This window comes from Trichinella spiralis (genome assembly GCF_000181795.1).
Source record: "Trichinella spiralis strain ISS 195 chromosome Unknown Scfld1, whole genome shotgun sequence".
Taxonomy (NCBI): Eukaryota; Metazoa; Nematoda; class Enoplea; order Trichinellida; family Trichinellidae; genus Trichinella; species Trichinella spiralis.
The window spans coordinates 3,074,524-3,092,480 of NW_003526940.1; the positions used below are offsets into that span (position 1 = coordinate 3,074,524).

At 34.9% G+C, this 17,957-nt stretch overlaps 5 protein-coding genes across 5 annotated transcripts; 4 read left to right on the forward strand and 1 right to left on the reverse strand.

Annotated features, from left to right (window-relative positions):
* Positions 1 to 592: 592 nt before the first annotated feature.
* On the reverse strand, positions 593 to 4,721 carry Tsp_09084 (conserved hypothetical protein). Its single transcript, XM_003382192.1, is given in 20 exon segments — positions 593 to 664; positions 727 to 837; positions 916 to 1,041; positions 1,154 to 1,252; positions 1,311 to 1,442; positions 1,520 to 1,591; positions 1,666 to 1,741; positions 1,839 to 2,031; positions 2,114 to 2,233; positions 2,287 to 2,341; positions 2,419 to 2,511; positions 2,612 to 2,716; positions 2,783 to 2,899; positions 2,917 to 3,047; positions 3,120 to 3,193; positions 3,264 to 3,416; positions 3,472 to 3,575; positions 3,614 to 3,693; positions 3,754 to 4,359; positions 4,529 to 4,721. The coding sequence occupies 20 exon segments, from the start codon at positions 4,719 to 4,721 to the stop codon at positions 593 to 595; spliced, it is 2,712 nt and encodes a 903-aa protein (XP_003382240.1).
* Positions 4,722 to 5,107: 386 nt separating this feature from the next.
* Positions 5,108 to 7,411, forward strand: Tsp_09085 (WD repeat-containing protein 5). The gene is made up of 4 exons (XM_003382193.1): positions 5,108 to 5,157; positions 5,648 to 6,653; positions 6,814 to 6,866; positions 7,252 to 7,411. The coding sequence occupies exons 1-4, from the start codon at positions 5,108 to 5,110 to the stop codon at positions 7,409 to 7,411; spliced, it is 1,269 nt and encodes a 422-aa protein (XP_003382241.1).
* Positions 7,412 to 9,800: 2,389 nt separating this feature from the next.
* Positions 9,801 to 11,149, forward strand: Tsp_09086 (hypothetical protein). Its single transcript, XM_003382194.1, has 3 exons — positions 9,801 to 10,049; positions 10,398 to 10,539; positions 10,752 to 11,149. The coding sequence occupies exons 1-3, from the start codon at positions 9,801 to 9,803 to the stop codon at positions 11,147 to 11,149; spliced, it is 789 nt and encodes a 262-aa protein (XP_003382242.1).
* Positions 11,150 to 12,551: 1,402 nt separating this feature from the next.
* Positions 12,552 to 13,384, forward strand: Tsp_09087 (putative elastase-2B). Its single transcript, XM_003382195.1, has 3 exons — positions 12,552 to 12,727; positions 12,866 to 13,140; positions 13,230 to 13,384. The coding sequence occupies exons 1-3, from the start codon at positions 12,552 to 12,554 to the stop codon at positions 13,382 to 13,384; spliced, it is 606 nt and encodes a 201-aa protein (XP_003382243.1).
* A 1,243-nt stretch (positions 13,385 to 14,627) lies between these two features.
* Positions 14,628 to 17,637, forward strand: Tsp_09088 (putative sushi domain protein; the record flags this gene model as incomplete). Its single annotated transcript, XM_003382196.1, has 8 exons — positions 14,628 to 14,669; positions 15,066 to 15,358; positions 15,407 to 15,542; positions 16,234 to 16,354; positions 16,417 to 16,628; positions 16,856 to 17,016; positions 17,079 to 17,369; positions 17,433 to 17,637. Coding segments are annotated over exons 1-8 (1,461 nt in total), but the record flags the coding sequence as incomplete, so codon positions are not given.
* Positions 17,638 to 17,957: the final 320 nt, after the last annotated feature.

Below are 17,957 nucleotides of genomic sequence, written 5' to 3' on the forward strand. Positions count from 1 at the left end.
TCTGTATGTGTGTGTGTGTGTGTATATATATATATGAATATTGGGAAAAAGAAAATTCAATCAGTGGGGTGGATCCAATCAATAATTCGTATAAAAATTGTTTCATATTTCTTCCTGTGTATAGTAAGTATATGTGTGTGGTTCGTTCGTTCATTTTTCTACTGTGATGATGATGAATTGAAAAAGAGATGATAATCTACAGTCGTACATCTTCTCTTTCCACCTCTAACAACAAGCAATCATGTATAATCTATATATATATATATATATATATATATATATATATATATATGTACTATACGCATGTGTATAATATTTAACAACAACTAACTAACTAATCACGCAACTGTGCTCTGCATAGATAGATAGATAGATAGATGTGTTGATGATTTATTTGCTGGTTTTTCTATTATTGCATTTTTTTCCCTCAGTCTCTGTGATCCAGTCTGTTGTCATGCTTGTTCCGTGTGTATACATACTTTTTTTTATTGTTCAGTCTAAAAACCAATATACTTTCGTTTTTTTTCTGATTTAATTGTTTCCTTTCATTTTCAAGCATCACAAAAAAATAATAATAATAACGCAAATAATATTATGGTAAAGATGGCGATGCATCACCGGAAATTGCAGAACTGTTGTCGTTGCTGTTGAGCAATTTTTCTAACTGAAATGTAATCAATCAATTAATCAATCGATCGATCGATCGATTATTAAAAAAACGCAAACCTGTAAACGAAACATCCGTTTCACCTCTTGCAATTCTTGCAGTAAGCTTTCATTTTCTTCCACTTTTTCACCGTACATTTGCAACAATGCCTGATGCTTTTCGTTCAAATCCTAACATGCAAAAAATTGCAATCATCATCACCAAGAATAGAATAGAAGAAATATATATATATGTAGAAACAAACAAACCTGATGTAGAACGTTCAGCTCACTGTTAGCATTCAAGTTCGCTTGCAATTCGTTGCAACTGTTCGTCAATCGGATCACTTCAGCTGCTAAACGTTCACGACCAACTTGAAGTTGTCTCAGTTCGTTCTAAAATTTTGAAACAAAAATATGGAAATTTTATTTTCACTTATACAAACAACAAGCGAAATTTCTGTTCATTTCAATGAGAAACAAAAATAATTGAAAATTATCATCATACTTTGACCAAGGCAAGTTCATTTTCTTTCAACTGCAATTTATCACACAATTTTTCTGAAAACGAGACCTGCTCGGATATGGAAAAACTAGCTCTATTTTCCTTAAAAATGAATAAATATTAACTCATTATTATTATTATTATTATTGTTTTTCAATACATTGGTCGTAAAATTTTCATTTTGTTGAACAGGAATAATACCGTACTCTTCTTCTTCTCGTTGGGAAGTACAAAGTGCCGAGGAACGTTTTAATTCAGCTAATTCAAATTCTAAATTTTCATTCTTCAACTTCTGAAAAATAAATAATCAATGAACCTCTAAAGAAATAATTATTTAATTATAAAAAATAATAATAAATTGCGACTTACGCTCTCTGCCAATTGATCTTCCAATTGTTGAACTGTTTTACGATATTCCGCTTCCAAATGTTCGCATTTTTCCTAAATAATTAACAAGCTTACTGAAAACTTGAAGCATGCTTAAAAAAAATTATTTCTTTTCATTTTTATTTTACGTTGAACATTTTCTCCACGTCAATAGCTTCAACCGGTAGTGAATGTCGTTTTTCTCGCATCAGCATCTCGTCAAACCTGTCAATTAATAATATATTTAAAAAAATACATATACATATGCACAACAAATAAACAAACAAACAAACAAACAAACAAACAAGTACAAACGAATCACTTTTCTTGATTTTGAGAAAACGTTGAAAGTTGCTGCTTTGCAATTTGCAAATCAGTTCGAAGATGATCCCTTTCTTCAAAAGTTGCTTGTAATTCATCTTCAACACGCTTCAGTTGACTTTTCGTTGCAGAAACGGCCATTTCCAATTCGCCAACTTTTCCCAACGCTTCACCAAGCTTCTTTTCACCATGTTCTCGAGAAGAAATGGAAAAAAATGAGATAAAAGAGAAAATTAATAAAATATTAAAAATTCAACAATTTGCCATTGCTTTTACTGATTTTTTCGTTCAACGCTCTTTCCACCGATTCCCACTGATTACGTTGTGTTGCAATTGTTGCTTGCAAATCATAAATCTGATCAAACAACGGTCTAGAAGCTGCGCAAAAAAAGCCTTCTTCTATTTCTCTTTAAACAACAAATAATCAATAAATAATATTCACAACATACCGACAGCAACACTTTCGCTCATGTCTTGTTTGAAAGTTTCAAAATCTTGCAATTTCTAAAATAATAATAATAAACAAAATTATCATAATAATTTTTTCAATCAAAAAAAAAAGAATAATGTATATTTTTCACTTGCTGAAGCTGACTATTTTCCCATTTCAACGCGCTTTCACGGCGCAAACTTTCATCTCTTATTTCTTTACTTTGCGCTGTCAAATGATCAACCTGTCAACATACAACAAAAAAAATTATTACAATTAACAAAAATAAAAACACAATAAACTTTTATATTTTTCTGGAAAATAATTTTTTTTCATTACGAAACTTGTTTTAATAAAGCTGCCTTTTCTTGGGAAAAATGACGTTCTTGTAATTGTAATTTTTCACGCAATTCCATTTCTTTGTTTTGGACGGTCAATTCTTTCAACTTCTGAAACAAATTTAATAATAATAACAATCGTAATACCTTTTTTTGTAATTTAAATTATACGCTAACTTGAACTTCAAATTCAGAAGCCACTTTTAAAGCTGTAACATCTGCCAAATCTCTGAAACATTTTTCACTCGTCAATATTTGAAAACACACTTTTCTCTTTCTATATAGATAGATATACTGCAAATTCAAAAAACCAACATTGACATAGCTTTCATCTTAGCTTCGAAGAGATTGCATGTAGCTTCGTATTCTTCAATTTTGCTTTGCAATTTTCCCACCACAACATCCTGCTGTTGAAGCTTTTTTTGCAAATTAGTTATTTGTTCTACACACACATAAAAAACCTTACACAATAAATATCACATTCAAAATTATGGAACAAAATTTTACAAACAACCTTGTTGCTCTTCGGTTAAATTTTCCTTCTTTTTGAGAACTTTTTTCACCGATTCCAATTCATTCACTGCAACACTGAAACAAACATACAAACAAACAGAGAAATAAAAAATATATTACTTCAATATGCGCCATTCAAATTTACCTCATCTTAGTAATTGTGTTGCTCGATTCTTTTTCTTTCTGACGTAATAATTTAATAATATTACTTTGCTGCAGTTCTTTTTTCGAAAGTCGCTCTCCTTCTTCCAACAACTGTTCAATTCGATTCTCATTTTCACGTGCATGCTGTAATAATCTACAAATATTTCAAAATTAAAAAACAAACAAACAAACAAACAAACAAAATTCACGATTTCAATTTTTCATTCTCTTTAATCAATCGACTGTTCACGTCGCTCAAAGCAGAATTTGTACTATCCTCGGCGGCCAGCTTGTCAGTAAGCTCTGCAATTTTCTAAACAAATTTTGAACCGTCGTAAAAAATGACAATACTCGCTTCAACTGGACACCAATTTCTGCACTCACTTTTTCGTATATGTGCAACATTTCATTCAAATGAGCGTCATTTTGGGCTAAACATTTTTCAATAATTGAAAACAAAATCAAAATCAAATATGACAACCTTTTTTTACATTTCAACTCGTTCGGATGTCGCTTTTGCAAGGACAATCGAAAAAGCGCGTACGAGCTTTGTTTGCCATTCAAATCGGACAAACAAGCCAGTCTGGCTTCATTGCCATTCCCATTATCCGAACAATAATCCTCAATCGACGTTCCAATAACTTCGATGTCGCTGGACGTTGTGGCGGTGTCCGCCTCTTCTGTAGGCGAAGTGCACACCGAACCACCACCATTCCCCTTGCTTGCAGATTCCTTTTTCCTGTACTTGGACGAAGCTGTCGACGTTGAACAGCCTCCTGGGATGTACACGTAGCTGCTGAACGCCGAGCCGGCATTCCCAAGCGGATCCGAACAATAGTCATCCTCTTTCGTCATCGTTGTCGGCTCCACCCGACTGCACACTTCACTTATCAGAAAATTTACACACGAATGTACGTCGTATTCGACACCAGCAAACGCCGATACTTCATCTCCACTGTCCGTACTGCAAGGCGGAGAGCCGGAGCTCGACAACACCGGCCAAGCAGCCATTGTACGGCTTTTCGCATCGATCCCCATACGACTGGCAATCCAATTGGAACTTTCATCATCACCAGACTTGGCAATTTCAACTACATCTTCAAACAACAACGAAAAATATTACTTTTACAACAAAATTCTAATTTACACATCAAATAATAGTGAAATGAAATTTAAAAATTATTCTTCAAAAAAAGCCACCACAACAAAGAAGTGAACTCAATAAAAACACCAACTGAAAGTACACAACAAAATAAAATGATCAACTTTTCAAAATTATCGAAATACAAAACTTTAAATAATCAGCAGCGAATACAACAATGGCAAGATGCACAGTAGTACCATAAGGCTTCGAATCACTGTCACTCTCATCCTGAATATCAAGAACCAAATCGATCTTTTTCTGTGCATTGTATAAAGCCGACTTGGCGAGTGCAGTAAAACTTGACCAGCTACTCATCTTTCAAGAAATATATTTTATTCTTGGCAAACATAAAATGATTTATCCTTTTTCGATATTATTTCAACAAGATTAAAAGTAAGTACAAAGTTGAACAGCACAAAAGAAAAGTATTTCACCAAACGGAATAAATATCACTAAACACAGTATGATGGATTATTAGGCGACAATACAGTATACCAAATGCGCAAACTATCTCTATCATTGAAGTTAATTTAAAAAGCAACGAAAACTTAAAATTCAAATCAAGTCATTTGAACAATTTCATTACTTTTAAGAAAAATTAATAAAAATTATTGATAATTTTCAACTTTATACTAATCTGTTGTCTATGCATGCTGCCAATTTACTGATGTTAACTACTTTTAACCAAATATTAAAAGAACATGACATTTGATCACGTGGGCATCAATATACATTTATTTAATGTAAGTAGGTATGTAGAATTTTAAATATTTTCAATTTCATTTTATTGACATTTTTTAAATTAATTTAAAGTGTAAAATACATTTATTAAATTATCAATCCTTTATTTTATTTTACTTAATTAAAGTATACTGTACATGTGTGATTAATTATATTTTTAAAGTACTGGGTGGGATAATTTGTGTGCCACAGTTTTTAATTATTGATTTTATTTTTAATCTTCTTTTTATGGAATACTTTTCAAGCGTTGTTCAATAGGGTAAATTTTGATTATAACAATTCAAAAATTTTTGTCAAAATGAATTTAAATTGAATGAATTTTTTCGAAAATGTTTATTATTTTCTAGGTTTCATTAATTAATTAAATTCAATAATTTTTAATTCATTGCAAATGCATACTGCTTTTATTGTTCGTTTTGTTGTTTTTGCATGTCATTTATTAAAAAAGATAATTTAAAAACGAAAAAGTTGTGCACGATATAATAGTTATTCATTATCAGATTGATCGATCGAGAATTTAAAAATCCTGTTCAAATGGAGACAACAGAAGATGAACCGATGGAGGACTGTACGCCAAAAAAAGTGAGCAGCGAAGTTTCCAATTCCAAGCAAGAACCGAATTACGCACTGAAATACTCGTTGGCCGGTCATAGTCGTGGTTTGTCAGCGGTGAAATTCAGCCGCGATGGGCAGTGGCTGGCCAGCGCCGGGGCTGATGCTCAGATTCTGATTTACGGCGCATTGGATGGAAAATTCGAAAAGCGTATCCAAGGGCACAAGCTCGGCCTGAACGACATAAGCTGGACCTCGGATAATCGGTACATCTGTTCTGCCAGCGATGATAAGACATTGAAAATTTTCGATTTCGCCTCTTGCCGGTGCTTGAAAACTCTCACTGGTCACAGTAACTACGTATTCAGTTGTTCTTTCAATCCTCAGTCGAACATGATCGTTTCCGGTTCCGTGGACGAATGCGTACGTTTGTGGGATGTGCGAACCGGAAGTTGTTTGAAATGGCTTCCTGCCCATTCGGAACCTGTATCCGGCGTGCATTACAACTGTGACGGTTCTTTGTTCTGTTCTGGCAGCTACGACGGACTGGTCCGACTGTGGGATTCGGCAAGTGGTCAGTGCGTAAAAACGTTGGTCGATGAAGATCATCCACCGATCTCGTATGTGAAATTTTCCCCAAACGGTCTGTACATCATGGCCGCGTCGTTGGAAAGTAAGATCAAAATATGGGACGTTCGCACTGGCAAATGCATGCGCCAGTTTACTGGTCATAAGAATGAAAAATATTGCATCGCTGTCGATTTCACTTACAACAACAGGTGGGTAGTCAGTGGGAGTGAAGATCGAATGATTTATCTGTGGGATTTGCAAACCAAGGATGTGGTCCAACAACTGAACGGTCATGTGGACGTTGTGCTAGCCATTGCTTGTCATCCGAAACAACAGTTGATCGCATCCGGCGCCTTAGAAAACGACCGTTTAATCAAAGGATGGGTCAATGAAAATTGAAGCACTTTTTCATTCACTTATTTGTTTTTCTCCCCTTGATCTCATTTTTCGCTGCGCATAAAATATTCAGTTTCACAATACGGTTTTTTTCTTTTTCATACCATTTAACAATGCAAAATTTATATAAAATTTTTAACAGCTTCAGTTTGCTAGCTTTGCAAATTGCAATTCTGCTCAGAGAAACAACAAAAGGAATCCGTTTGTTTCTTTTTCTTGAATTGTTCGTTTTATAAACGAACAAAAGCGAAACTATCATTTGAGAATGTTTTTTCAAAATTGATCTTATTAAACGTGCCAAGTAGATGAAGAATACAGTACGATTAATAAAATGTAAGTACATGTAATTATTTTTTCAGAAATTAAATGCTTTTATTTTATTTTATTTAATTTTATTTACTTATTTATTTTATTTTTAAGAGAATAAAATATCAGCGATTTATAGTAAAAATTGTTTTTTTTATTTAAATTGATAATGTTCCTGACAAAATAGCAAGAATACTGTAACATTTGAACTTATGTATCATAATACTTCAGTGCCAGAGAATTATACTAGTGTTGTGTGTATAAGCGTGATAAAATAAAGTTTCTTCTACCCCGTAATTTTCGTCATGTCTCTGTTCGGCACTCTCCAAGTTTCAGTCGCCGCTAGATACGAAATATACAGTCCACCATCAATTATCGAAGAGTTCACGGCATCGTTTGCAGTGAACAGATGGATAATGGATGCAGCTGACAACTGTTGACGGCAGTTTAGCCTTCATCTGTGCGGCAAATTTTACACCTTAATCCGGGCACCTGTCTACATATGTAGGCACTAGAAGTTTCGTCATGCTTAATCCCTGTACATGATGTTAAACAGATTATTTTTTCAAGAACTAATGATAATTTCAAAAATACATTATTTATTTTATTCAATGCAAGCGCTACACGATATTTTAGTGATTTTATGGCTGCTATGTATATACTTTTTTACATGAATGGCAGCGCATGTACGCTCATTTTCGACGTCCTTGCTCTCGGCATTTTGATGGATTTTATCGTTCTATAACTGATATCTGTAACATTTATGATTTTAGGGCAGTCTGTAGTGGATGAAGATATGTTTAGTTTGTGCATAGATTTTTTCATTTTGATACCTCATTTCGATATGTTGTTTGACCAGCTGAAAGCTCTCTCATAAACGCTTCTTTGTCTTCTGATAACTTTGCTGATGTCTCATCAATAAAAATGCGTTGTTGATGCACACCTCAACCATGAAATGCAACATCAGCATGGTGTATCAGCAGTTGGGCTTTTTTTATATCAAAAATCTTCTATTCTTGCATCCATGCTATCCACACATCCTTTGCCAAGATTATAGCCATTTATGATGTTTGGTCTTTTGTCACACCTCACTGGTTGTCTATTTTGAACTTTGCGTGGCATGAAATCAACAGAAGAACATTATTGCTGTTTTTCCTTGGCACGTAATTGATCATCGTTATTTTTTTGTTGTGCTCACAAACAGCTAATGTAGAGCAAAAGATCACGTCGTGCTGCTTTATGCAAACATGCTAGAACATCACGGCGATGTGCAATCCCTGTACCAATAGCTGTAAGATCCTGCTCAAAAAGATGTTTCACAGTGGAATATGATGTAAAATAACAGTCCATATAAATGTTTCTGTTAAAAGTTCACAAATGGCTGTGCCAATTGCCCAACTTTGGTGCTTGCTAGACCCATTTGGGGTTCTTTACTACTTCTGCCAATATATAACAAACTTTTCAGAGCATAACCATTCTCTGCGTCACATATCCACTTGATCTTCGCACCGCACTTTCCTGGTCAAATGGTCAATGCGTATGGTAAAATGCAAAAGTGGCCTTCGCAGGTTCGCCACAACCGATTATTTATAGCAATGAATAGCTTCATAATGGATATCGCTCATCCAGTTTTTAAAGCTTCTATTAATAACTGACTGTTTTTGTCACATATTCAGCTAATAACAGTGATTCTTAAACAAACATCAAGAAGGTCTGAGATCACTGACAGACACTCATGAAGCATACTGTATTTATCTTTGGTGTTGACACCCTTTTTGTCTAATCTACTCTATAAAATTCAAGGAAACTTTATCGCAGATTCCATAAAGCACACGAACATGGACCACATTCAAAAATAATCAATGTGGTAACCTCTGAGCATTTTAGCTACTACAAACATGTGGATTATTTCAGTATAAGAATAAAAATAAGAGAAAGTGTTATGTGTCTACATATGTAGACAGGTGCCCGGAATATGAATAGTAAACATGAAACAATCGTTTAAAAACATCATAGATCAAAAGCATTAACTGTGAAAATAGAGCATAAAATTTTATCGAAAGTTTTGGAATTAATAAGGCTAATTATTTGTATTTAAATCATAGCACTGTTTCAAACATCGTTTGTTTAGGATTAGGGTTAAACCTCGCTACGAAGCAGGTAAGAGAACGTTACGTTGTGCTTCGCCGGCACTGTCACTTTCAGGACAATTTTCTGAGAATTACTGCGCCGCTGGTAAAAGATGGTAAGTTTCAGCTATCCACTGGCACCGGAGTACACTATTGTACAACGCTGCGCCCGTGGCCTCGTAATACTTTTGATTCTGCGGGCTGTTTTTTGTTTTACTTCCGCCTTCTGGATGGAATAAAAAAATGCGAACCGCGAGCATGAAATCAGTGATTATCAGTGTGAAATCAAAGAATGGTGCCGTGAAGAGTGTGAGTTGTGAGGACGCAATCGTATATAATTACCAGATTGAGTGCGAACTATTACCGTTGGTGTATTTGAGTTCTGGTCCGGGCATATAAGCTTCATCTGGTGAATCGTACTTAATCTGTATTGCTGATTGTCGTTGAAATGTTACATCATAGACTTCTGAATAAAAGCCATCTGCCAAATTTCAGCTTTTGTTCCACTTGCTGAGCGGTCGAACTTTGAAATCAGTCGCTATGCAAAATACAGTCTACTAATGCTGAGAGTTAGTATACAGTCTGCTTTTTGTTTTGATAGCACTTGCATATTGTTACTTAGAGCCGGACTTGTCGATATAGCAATCTGCAGAATGATTCAGATCCATTAAAGATCTGATTGTAATGTTCACCAACTGAGATGGCAAAAAAGGCGCAATGGCGCAAAAGAACAGAGTTACATTTAGTACGATCAAACGCCGAAACGGATGGCAACGTCTTATATGGTTATCCTGAGGAACTGAAGTTACTTGTGACAACTGGAAGAGATGTGGGCGAAGCATCAAAAGTTAGCAGAGGCTTATCGCAATCCGGTGTTGATGTGGCCACTGAGAAAACAGAACTTACAGCAAGAGAAATGCTCGCTCCAGCTCGACATGGAGGAACTGAGGTGCTTACGAAGTAGTTAGCAGAATGGAAGATGTCCACTTTTGATAGCGGCAAATTACGTTTTTCTCAACTCTGAGACCAGTTCGAAGTATGCGTCGATTTGAGGTGTGATGTGAGCGATGCGACCAAGATCCTGGCTCTGCGTGACTGCCTGTCATGGAGCGCGCTTAAAGTTGTTCGACAGCTCAACAACACAGCAAAAAATAATCCAGTGTTGCCGTACAGTGACACATTTTCTGCTTGGTGCAGCCTCCCTGTAGCGTGAAATAACGCACAACAAGTGGGATTCTTTCGTGACGGGATCACAACGCAATTCCATGCGCTGACTACCTTGCGGAAAAATATAGAGGAAAGCGATGTGTCATCATCAGAGGTCTTCATGTCGCTGCTTAAAACGAAGCAGCCGGACCCTGGAAACGGTCCAATCGCTGACTTTCATGGTACGACCGATTTGAACAGCAATGGTTATCAAGCCTTGAAACGGCTAGCAGGTATTCATGAGTGTCTGTCAGAACTCTTAGACCTTCTAGGCGTTTGTAAGAGTCACTGTTATTAGCTGAATATGTGACAAAAACAGTCAGTTGTTTATGGAAGCTTCAAAAACTGGATGAGCGATATCCATTACGCAGCTATTCATTGCTATAAATAATCAGTTGTGATTGCCACTTTTGCATTTTACCATACGTATTGACCATTTGACCAGGAAAGTGCGATGTGAAGATCAACTGGATATGTGGCGCGGTGAATGGTTATGCTCTGAAAGGTTTGTTATATGCTGGCAGAAGTAGTGAAGAACGCCAAATTGATCTAGCAAGCACCAAAGTTGAGCAATTAGCACAGCCATTTGTGAAATGTAATAGAAATGCTTTTATGGACCGTTATTTGACATCGCATTCCACTGTGCAACATTTTCTTAAGCATGATATTACAGCTATTGGTACAGTGTTGGCACATGTTTGCCGAGATGTTCTAGCATGTTTGCGTAAAGCAGCACGACGTGATCCTTACTCGACATTAGCTGTTTATGAGCACAGCAAAAAGGTAACGATGATCAATTACGTGCCAAGGAATAGCAGCAATAATGTTCTTCTGTTGACTTAATGCCACGCAAAGTTGGCAGTAGACAACCAGCAAGGTGACAAAAGACCAAACATCATAAATGGCTATAATCTTGGCAAAGGATGTGTGGATAGCATGGATGCAAGAATAGAAGATTTTTGATATAAAAAAAGCCCAACTGCTGATACACCATGCTGATGTTGCATTTCATGGTTGAGGTGTGCATCAACAACGCATTTTTATTGATGAGACATCAGCAAAGTTATTAGAAGACAAAGAAGCGTTTATGAGAGAGCTTTCAGCTGGTCAGACAACATATCGAAATGAGGTATCAAAATGAAAAAATCTATGCCCAAACTAAACATGCCTTCATCCACTACAGGCTGCCCCAAAATCATAAATGTTACAGATATCAGTTATGAAACGATAAAATTCATCAAAATGCCGAGAGCAAGGACGTCGAAAATCAACGTAAAACCGCTGCCATTCATGTAAAAAAGTATGTGCATAGCAGCCATAAAATCACTAATATATCGTGTAGCGCTTGCATTGAATAAAATAAACATTCTATTTGTGAAATTATTATTAGTAGTTGAAAAAATAATCATTTTAACATCACGTACAGGGAATAAATATGACGAAACTTCTTGTGTCTAAATATGTAGACAGGTGTCCGGATTAAGGTGTAAAATTTGCCGCCCGGATGAGGGTTAAATTTTTCTCAAGTTTGCGAAGTTTCCATTTGTTTATTATTCATTTCTCATATATGTATTGTTGTTGATGGACTTCTTTTTGTTGAACATGCTTTTACAAATAAATATGACTGATTAAAATAATGTTGTTTGCTACATTTTGCAAAAGTGAAAGTTATGTTCGAAACATGGAATTTTATGCAAACGAAAAGTTGCGTGTTTAATTGCCTTACGTACTGTGTATCTAAATTCAAACGTATTTAATCTTAAATAAACTCGGTTCATTGATGTAAAATTGAATCGGGGTAAAATTAAATGGGTTGCTTTAAGACTGAATGATTTTAAATCTTGATTTAAAATTAATGTTCTCAAAAGGTTAGTTAAATTTATTAATGAGCTAACTGAAAATTTTTGTTGACAGAAGGAATTTCCATGTGCAATTTGGTATGCAATAATAATACATTTTGCCATTTATAATATATTTCTTGCTGTCAAATCTGTGAGCGATCAAGTTAATCTGAAAATTAGTCCAAATACTTCGTGCAATAACCTGCAGATACGGAAGATGAAGCAATTTTTTATTTTAATTCACTTATTATTATGCTGTATTACTGAAGTATTTATCTGTTCTTTTTAGTTTATTCATTTTTGAGATTTCAAAGTGCAAGCTTGTTTAGATCAAATCAAGTTTAGAAAATTGTGGCAAGGTAAAATCGAATTTTCTCTTTTCTCATCCGCTCCCATCGAAAAGAATGAAGCGCTATTTATCTGAACTGCACTCTCTGCCATTTATGGTTCGTTTAACATTGGACATGTCCTATGGAGGGATTATGTATATTCACCAGTGCAGCGGCACTTTGATGCCAAATGGACTTGCTAATTATTCCAATATCGTGCTTACAAGCGCTCATTGTTTGTTATTTGAGAAGTAAATTGAATGTATAATATGTCAACTCAGAAAAAAGGGGCTATTTTTACTTACATGCAAATAGCCGTAAATTCATTTTTTTAAATTTAGTTTGTTTCTTTGCTTCAAATGAGTGATAAAGCTTGCTTCTTTTTTTAGTGATTTCTATCATAGAAAAGGAATTGTATATGCAAAATTTGGATTGAATTACTTGGGTATCAAAAGTAATTCAACAATTTCGTTGAAATCGAACAACTATATTGTTCATCCGTACTTTCTCACTTGGAATACTGAAGCTTATGATATTGGAATAGTAAAATTTCCGACACCTGTGCTTTTCACCAATAACATACAGCCAATATGCTTACCGCCGTCTGGTAATTACCGGCCTGATTTTCGAGAATGCTATACAGCAGGATGGGGAAAAATTGGAGGTTAAATTGTGAAAAAATTTTCTTCACTAATTATATATAAATTAAAGTGATTATTATTCTTTTTTGTTTATCAATATTTTCTTGTTCAGATGTTACGAATCGTCATTGGAAATTTTTGAGTCAAATGCGACTTCGAGTGATCCCATGTAAGTATCTGGCAGATGCTACTTCTAGGCTACAGCCAATTTGCGCTGATGGGCGAATCAACGGCCAGTATATCTTTGATGTACTTTCATGTTTGTGACTTTTTAAAAATTTAATTTTATATCTTGTCATGCTTTTTTTTAATTAAGGGAGATTCTGGCAGTCCTCTATTCTGCTTAGTAAATAATACGTGGATACAGTATGCCATTTTGGCGTCAACATATCCACCAGATGATCATGTGATAGAAATTGCGTTCGCTGCAGTTTGGAATTATTTGGCATGGATAAAAACGTTTATTTAAATTTTAATTTCTTCGATAAGCATATAATTTAATAAATACAGACTATTATGAATGAATAAATGTTAACTTTTCAAACATAGTAGTATGAAAGTTAAATTTGGCTTTCCATTTGTAAAGAAATCGAGAAATTTACTTTCCCCTTTTAAAAGTTGTTCTATTTTCCACTTGATCATTGCCAGCTGCTGTATTATCGTCATACAAGCTTGACACTGCTATATCAGTTTACTGGGTTTCACATCTTGTATGTCTCATCTGATTTTCCATGATAAAAATGTTAACTATGCGTAAGAACAACCGCAATTTTTTATAAACATTTTTAAATAAAATTTGTTATTTAAAAAAAATGCACACAAGGATTATTTATTAAACGATGTATTAATTTTTCTCTTTAATCAGATTTATTTGTTTACCATATTGATTGAAGTAAATACTGTTCGTATTTTTTGAAATATGTTTTGCTTTATTATTTAAAAAAAATAAATATGACAGACAATTAATGGACGTTGAATTTGTATTTTCGGAATAGAACTGAATTAACGATCGCTGACCATGATTGGATTATGAAGATGAAATTCATATCATGCATTTATAATCGCAGCTACATCCTGCAATGTACTGAAGCACTTGGGGTGGACAAAACTGGATTGTCAGATGCAAAGATGCGCAGGATCAATATTTGATTTTGAACTTGACCTGAGCTGGATATTATTGAAACTTCAGCTGACGTTCGTTGATCAAAGCTATTGACAATGTGGACGAGTTTTTCATTTCCTTTTCACTTTCTGCAAAGTGATGCATCAACCAACAATAATCACAAACAATCGATCGTTCCAATGATCATGCTTTTGTTTTGCTTTTTGATAGCCGCTTTCTCATTTTTGCAACCGACTTGTGGTGAATTATTTTGGAATGTCAGAGATCCATTTAAGGCAGATTTATTTACCATAGAATCTCGATCGAATAGGACAAATTCTCAACTGCATGATAATTCATTGAATTTTTATTTGTCCAACAATTCCATCAATGTTTTAGCTAATCTGAATGCTGTACAAGCTGGAAAAATTGACCGACGTGCTGAAGAAAGTTGGTTTAAGCATTGTTTTCAAAATTATTATTTATTATTATTCATTTAGACTGGTGGAATTTGTATCCGTTTGGGGAAAAATTTCACGACATCGACATGACCGATCAACCTTGGAAAGATTTGCAAATAGATTTGGATTTTTATTTTCCATTTTATGGTTTTCGATTCAATTATTCCTTTGTAACTTTTATTTTTATTTCATCTGTAAATAAATACACTTTATTTTGTATATAACAAATTATAACAACACCAATATATAACTCGTTCATGCTTTATTGTAAAAAATTAACTTTTCAAAAAGAGTCGAACTGAAATAGTTTACAGCTTTTGACGTCGTTCATGTGTCTTTTATTTGCATATTTGATGTAAATTAACGAAACAAATCCTTGTTTCAGATATATCCAGAAGGATTTGTTGCGTTCAGCTATCCGGAATATGTACAACCTCCGTACAGTTTTCCAAATCCACTATGGCCGTTGCAGCATGATCCCAGCTTTATTGCTGCTTTTTTGAGCGATCAGAGTTTTGTCCATGTTGGAGAAACCCAAATAAGTCACGTTTGGTATCGTATTGTCACCAGACCGCAGTATCGTTGGAAGTTGGCAACACTGGATGCTCAAGAACGTGCCGGTCTTTTATCACAGCCGGGAAGGGTAGAAGATCCTGCTTTACTGGACGCAATAACTCGGTAAAATCATTGCAACAAATATATAGCTATTAATTGAAATAACTGTAGAGATATACGGGAAAATATGGTCGGAACTATTGGCTATACGGCGGATTATGCGTTGATCGTAACTTGGGAACGAATGGGATACGGTGGACAGCCAAAGTATCTCAAACTTAATGAATATGATCAAATAAAGAAATGGGTAGATGTTTTTTTAAAAGCTTTTTAACTTAATTATAAAATTCTTTTAATATATATATATATATATATATATATATATATATATATACAGCAAAACACTTATCAATTGGTGTTGACCACTGATGAACACAGATCATTTGTTGTTTTCAATTACGCCAATATAAATCATACATCCTCTACTTCAGCTGGTGCTTTCCATGGAAGAGGAGGTCGTCAGTCAGCAATTGTATGTTTACATTATTGATGAAAAATAATAAAATTACAACTTTTTATTTAAATATAAGGTTGGAATGAACGGAGGCAATGGGACTGGATTTTATGAATTTCCCTATTCAGCTCAAGGCGATTCATACAAATTAGCTGAATTCAGTAGTACGCAAACAAAAGGGCGTTGGCTGGCCAGAGTGGACGAAGCTATTGTATACGGTGGATGTTCAAATGCTTCTCATGGTATAATTCTGCTATTTTGCTGTTATAAATTTTTAAAACTATTATTTTTTTCTCAGGCAAATTGACCACCTCTGATCCATGGAATGGTATGATTGGGGGAAATTCAATTAACGTCTCTGGTCCTTGTTTTCGACCAAACGATTATATCACTATGGAAATTGATGAAGAAATTTTCGACTGTGCTTATGTATTCAAAGAACTATAAAGAAAAGCATACTGTTGCATAAGGCGTGTCGTTTTAGATTAGTATGGTAAAAGCGCGCTGTATTGTACCGTTCAACATGATTTTCAAAACTGGACCGGTTGCCATTCAAATTGCTCAAGATGGTCGATCGTACAGTTGGTATAGTTCACTTTATATTCGTGAGTAATTACTGAAAGAAGATGCTTTTTAAATTTAACGATGCTATCGTTCGGGATTTTAGATCCACCAGCTTTGACAAGGACAGAAGTGCGCTTGTTGAGTCATACGGACAAAATTGACCCTTCTACTCATAGAAACTATTGGCATTTATCCGATATAGAAAATTTAACTATAACCTGGACAGCTGCAAACATTTCTTCAAAGGCAGGTTCCAGAGTAGACATTGTGTTATGGGGTTACCGAGAAGATGTAATTGATCGTGAATTTCTTGAGGTGAGATATTTTTATTCAAAATTTATTATTATTTTATTTTGTTCAAACATTTAGATAGCGTTACGGGTTGACATTCTAAGCTGTAATATATATATGTCTGCTTATAAATTAGGCAGTTTTGCTTTACTTTCTGATCACTTTCGTCATAATTTTCTTTTATTAATTGGAATTGATTAGATTCATGTGATGAAATATTTTAAATTCTTCATTTAAAGCAATGTTTTTAGGTGGGTGCAATAGCGAGAAATATTGAAAATACTGGAAAATTTTCCTTCAATCAAAAAATGCTATCAAAATCTTTGATTGTTGGAAATCTTTGGAGAAAGTTTTGGGGTGGTGCTATACAGATTCGTTTGTCAAAAGATGACCAGACAGATTACGGAAAATAGTGAGAACTTTTGCAAATTTATTTTTAAGTTATAATTTTCAAAGATAGTTCTTTTGATTTAGTGTCATGTGGTCTGGTGCTGTGCCATTCGGTTGGTACTTCAGGGACACGTGGAAAGCAAATTTGGGTGAAAACTGGGCACTGAAACTTTGCATTGAATGGTACAACTACGATGGTCTCAGGGACAATTTTCTACGTAACGTTTACACGAATATACCATGCCCGTGCACACTTTCCCAAGCTTTGAACGACTTCGGTCGATTCACTCCTTTGCCTACGTGTGAAATGATGGGCGATTCATCGTGCATTTACACAAAAGGCGCCCAACATTGCATTGTATCTACAAATTCGATGTAGAATTAATTTGAATCAGTTGGATTTGTTTAGCTTTTAAAATTTGAAACTTCAAAATTTAGGCCCGACAGTGGAACCGAGATGTGCTGCTATGATTACAATGGATGGTTGATGTTTTCCCAAGATTATGAACAAAGCACAGATTATTTGCGCTACTTTTCAGCCGGTGTTCCATACAGGGCGAATCCTTGGGGTGGCTATGTTTTCAAAAAGCCGCTGTACGTTCCAACTTGGTCAAATTTTTACAACGACTTACTTCCCTATGATGTGTGTTGTCGTTGGGCGGGGCATTGTGAATTTTACTATTGGCGTAGGGCAACTTCTGGTTGTCAAAACTACGAACCGGCAGTTATTGGTAAAAAAATGTTTGTCCAAAAGCACATCACAATATGAAATTGAAAATGATATCCACTTTAGGAACCGCGTATGGTCACGGTCATTTTATAACGTTCGATGGAATGAAGTACAGTTTCAGTGGGTCGTGGTTATTTTTGTGCTAACGCAGCCTGAAAACAGCGGACAGAAATTTATGATTCAAATCGCATGGAACACCTCCCAGAAACAATGTGATGTTCAGTTTATTAATT

Bases quoted from the DNA above. Each gene is read 5' to 3' on its own strand.
- Tsp_09084 (XM_003382192.1), bottom strand. From the start codon at position 4,721: ATGAGTAGCTGGTCAAGTTTTACTGCACTCGCCAAGTCGGCTTTATAC. The intron at 3,048-3,119 runs GTTGTTTGTAAA...ATGTGTGTGTAG, and splicing joins TTTAACCGAAGAGCAACAAG to AACAAATAACTAATTTGCAA. The intron at 2,342-2,418 runs GTGAAAAATATA...TTATTATTTTAG, and splicing joins AAAATAGTCAGCTTCAGCAA to AAATTGCAAGATTTTGAAAC.
- Tsp_09085 (XM_003382193.1), top strand. From the start codon at position 5,108: ATGACATTTGATCACGTGGGCATCAATATACATTTATTTAATGTAAGT. The intron at 5,158-5,647 runs GTATGTAGAATT...ATTCATTATCAG, and splicing joins CATTTATTTAATGTAAGTAG to ATTGATCGATCGAGAATTTA. The intron at 6,654-6,813 runs GTCAATGAAAAT...TAACAGCTTCAG, and splicing joins ACCGTTTAATCAAAGGATGG to TTTGCTAGCTTTGCAAATTG.
- Tsp_09086 (XM_003382194.1), top strand. From the start codon at position 9,801: ATGGCAAAAAAGGCGCAATGGCGCAAAAGAACAGAGTTACATTTAGTA. The intron at 10,050-10,397 runs GTGCTTACGAAG...AAAAATATAGAG, and splicing joins CTCGACATGGAGGAACTGAG to GAAAGCGATGTGTCATCATC. The intron at 10,540-10,751 runs GTATTCATGAGT...CCATTTGACCAG, and splicing joins AGCCTTGAAACGGCTAGCAG to GAAAGTGCGATGTGAAGATC.
- Tsp_09087 (XM_003382195.1), top strand. From the start codon at position 12,552: ATGAAGCGCTATTTATCTGAACTGCACTCTCTGCCATTTATGGTTCGT. The intron at 12,728-12,865 runs GTAAATTGAATG...TTCTTTTTTTAG, and splicing joins CATTGTTTGTTATTTGAGAA to TGATTTCTATCATAGAAAAG. The intron at 13,141-13,229 runs GTTAAATTGTGA...TTTCTTGTTCAG, and splicing joins AGGATGGGGAAAAATTGGAG to ATGTTACGAATCGTCATTGG.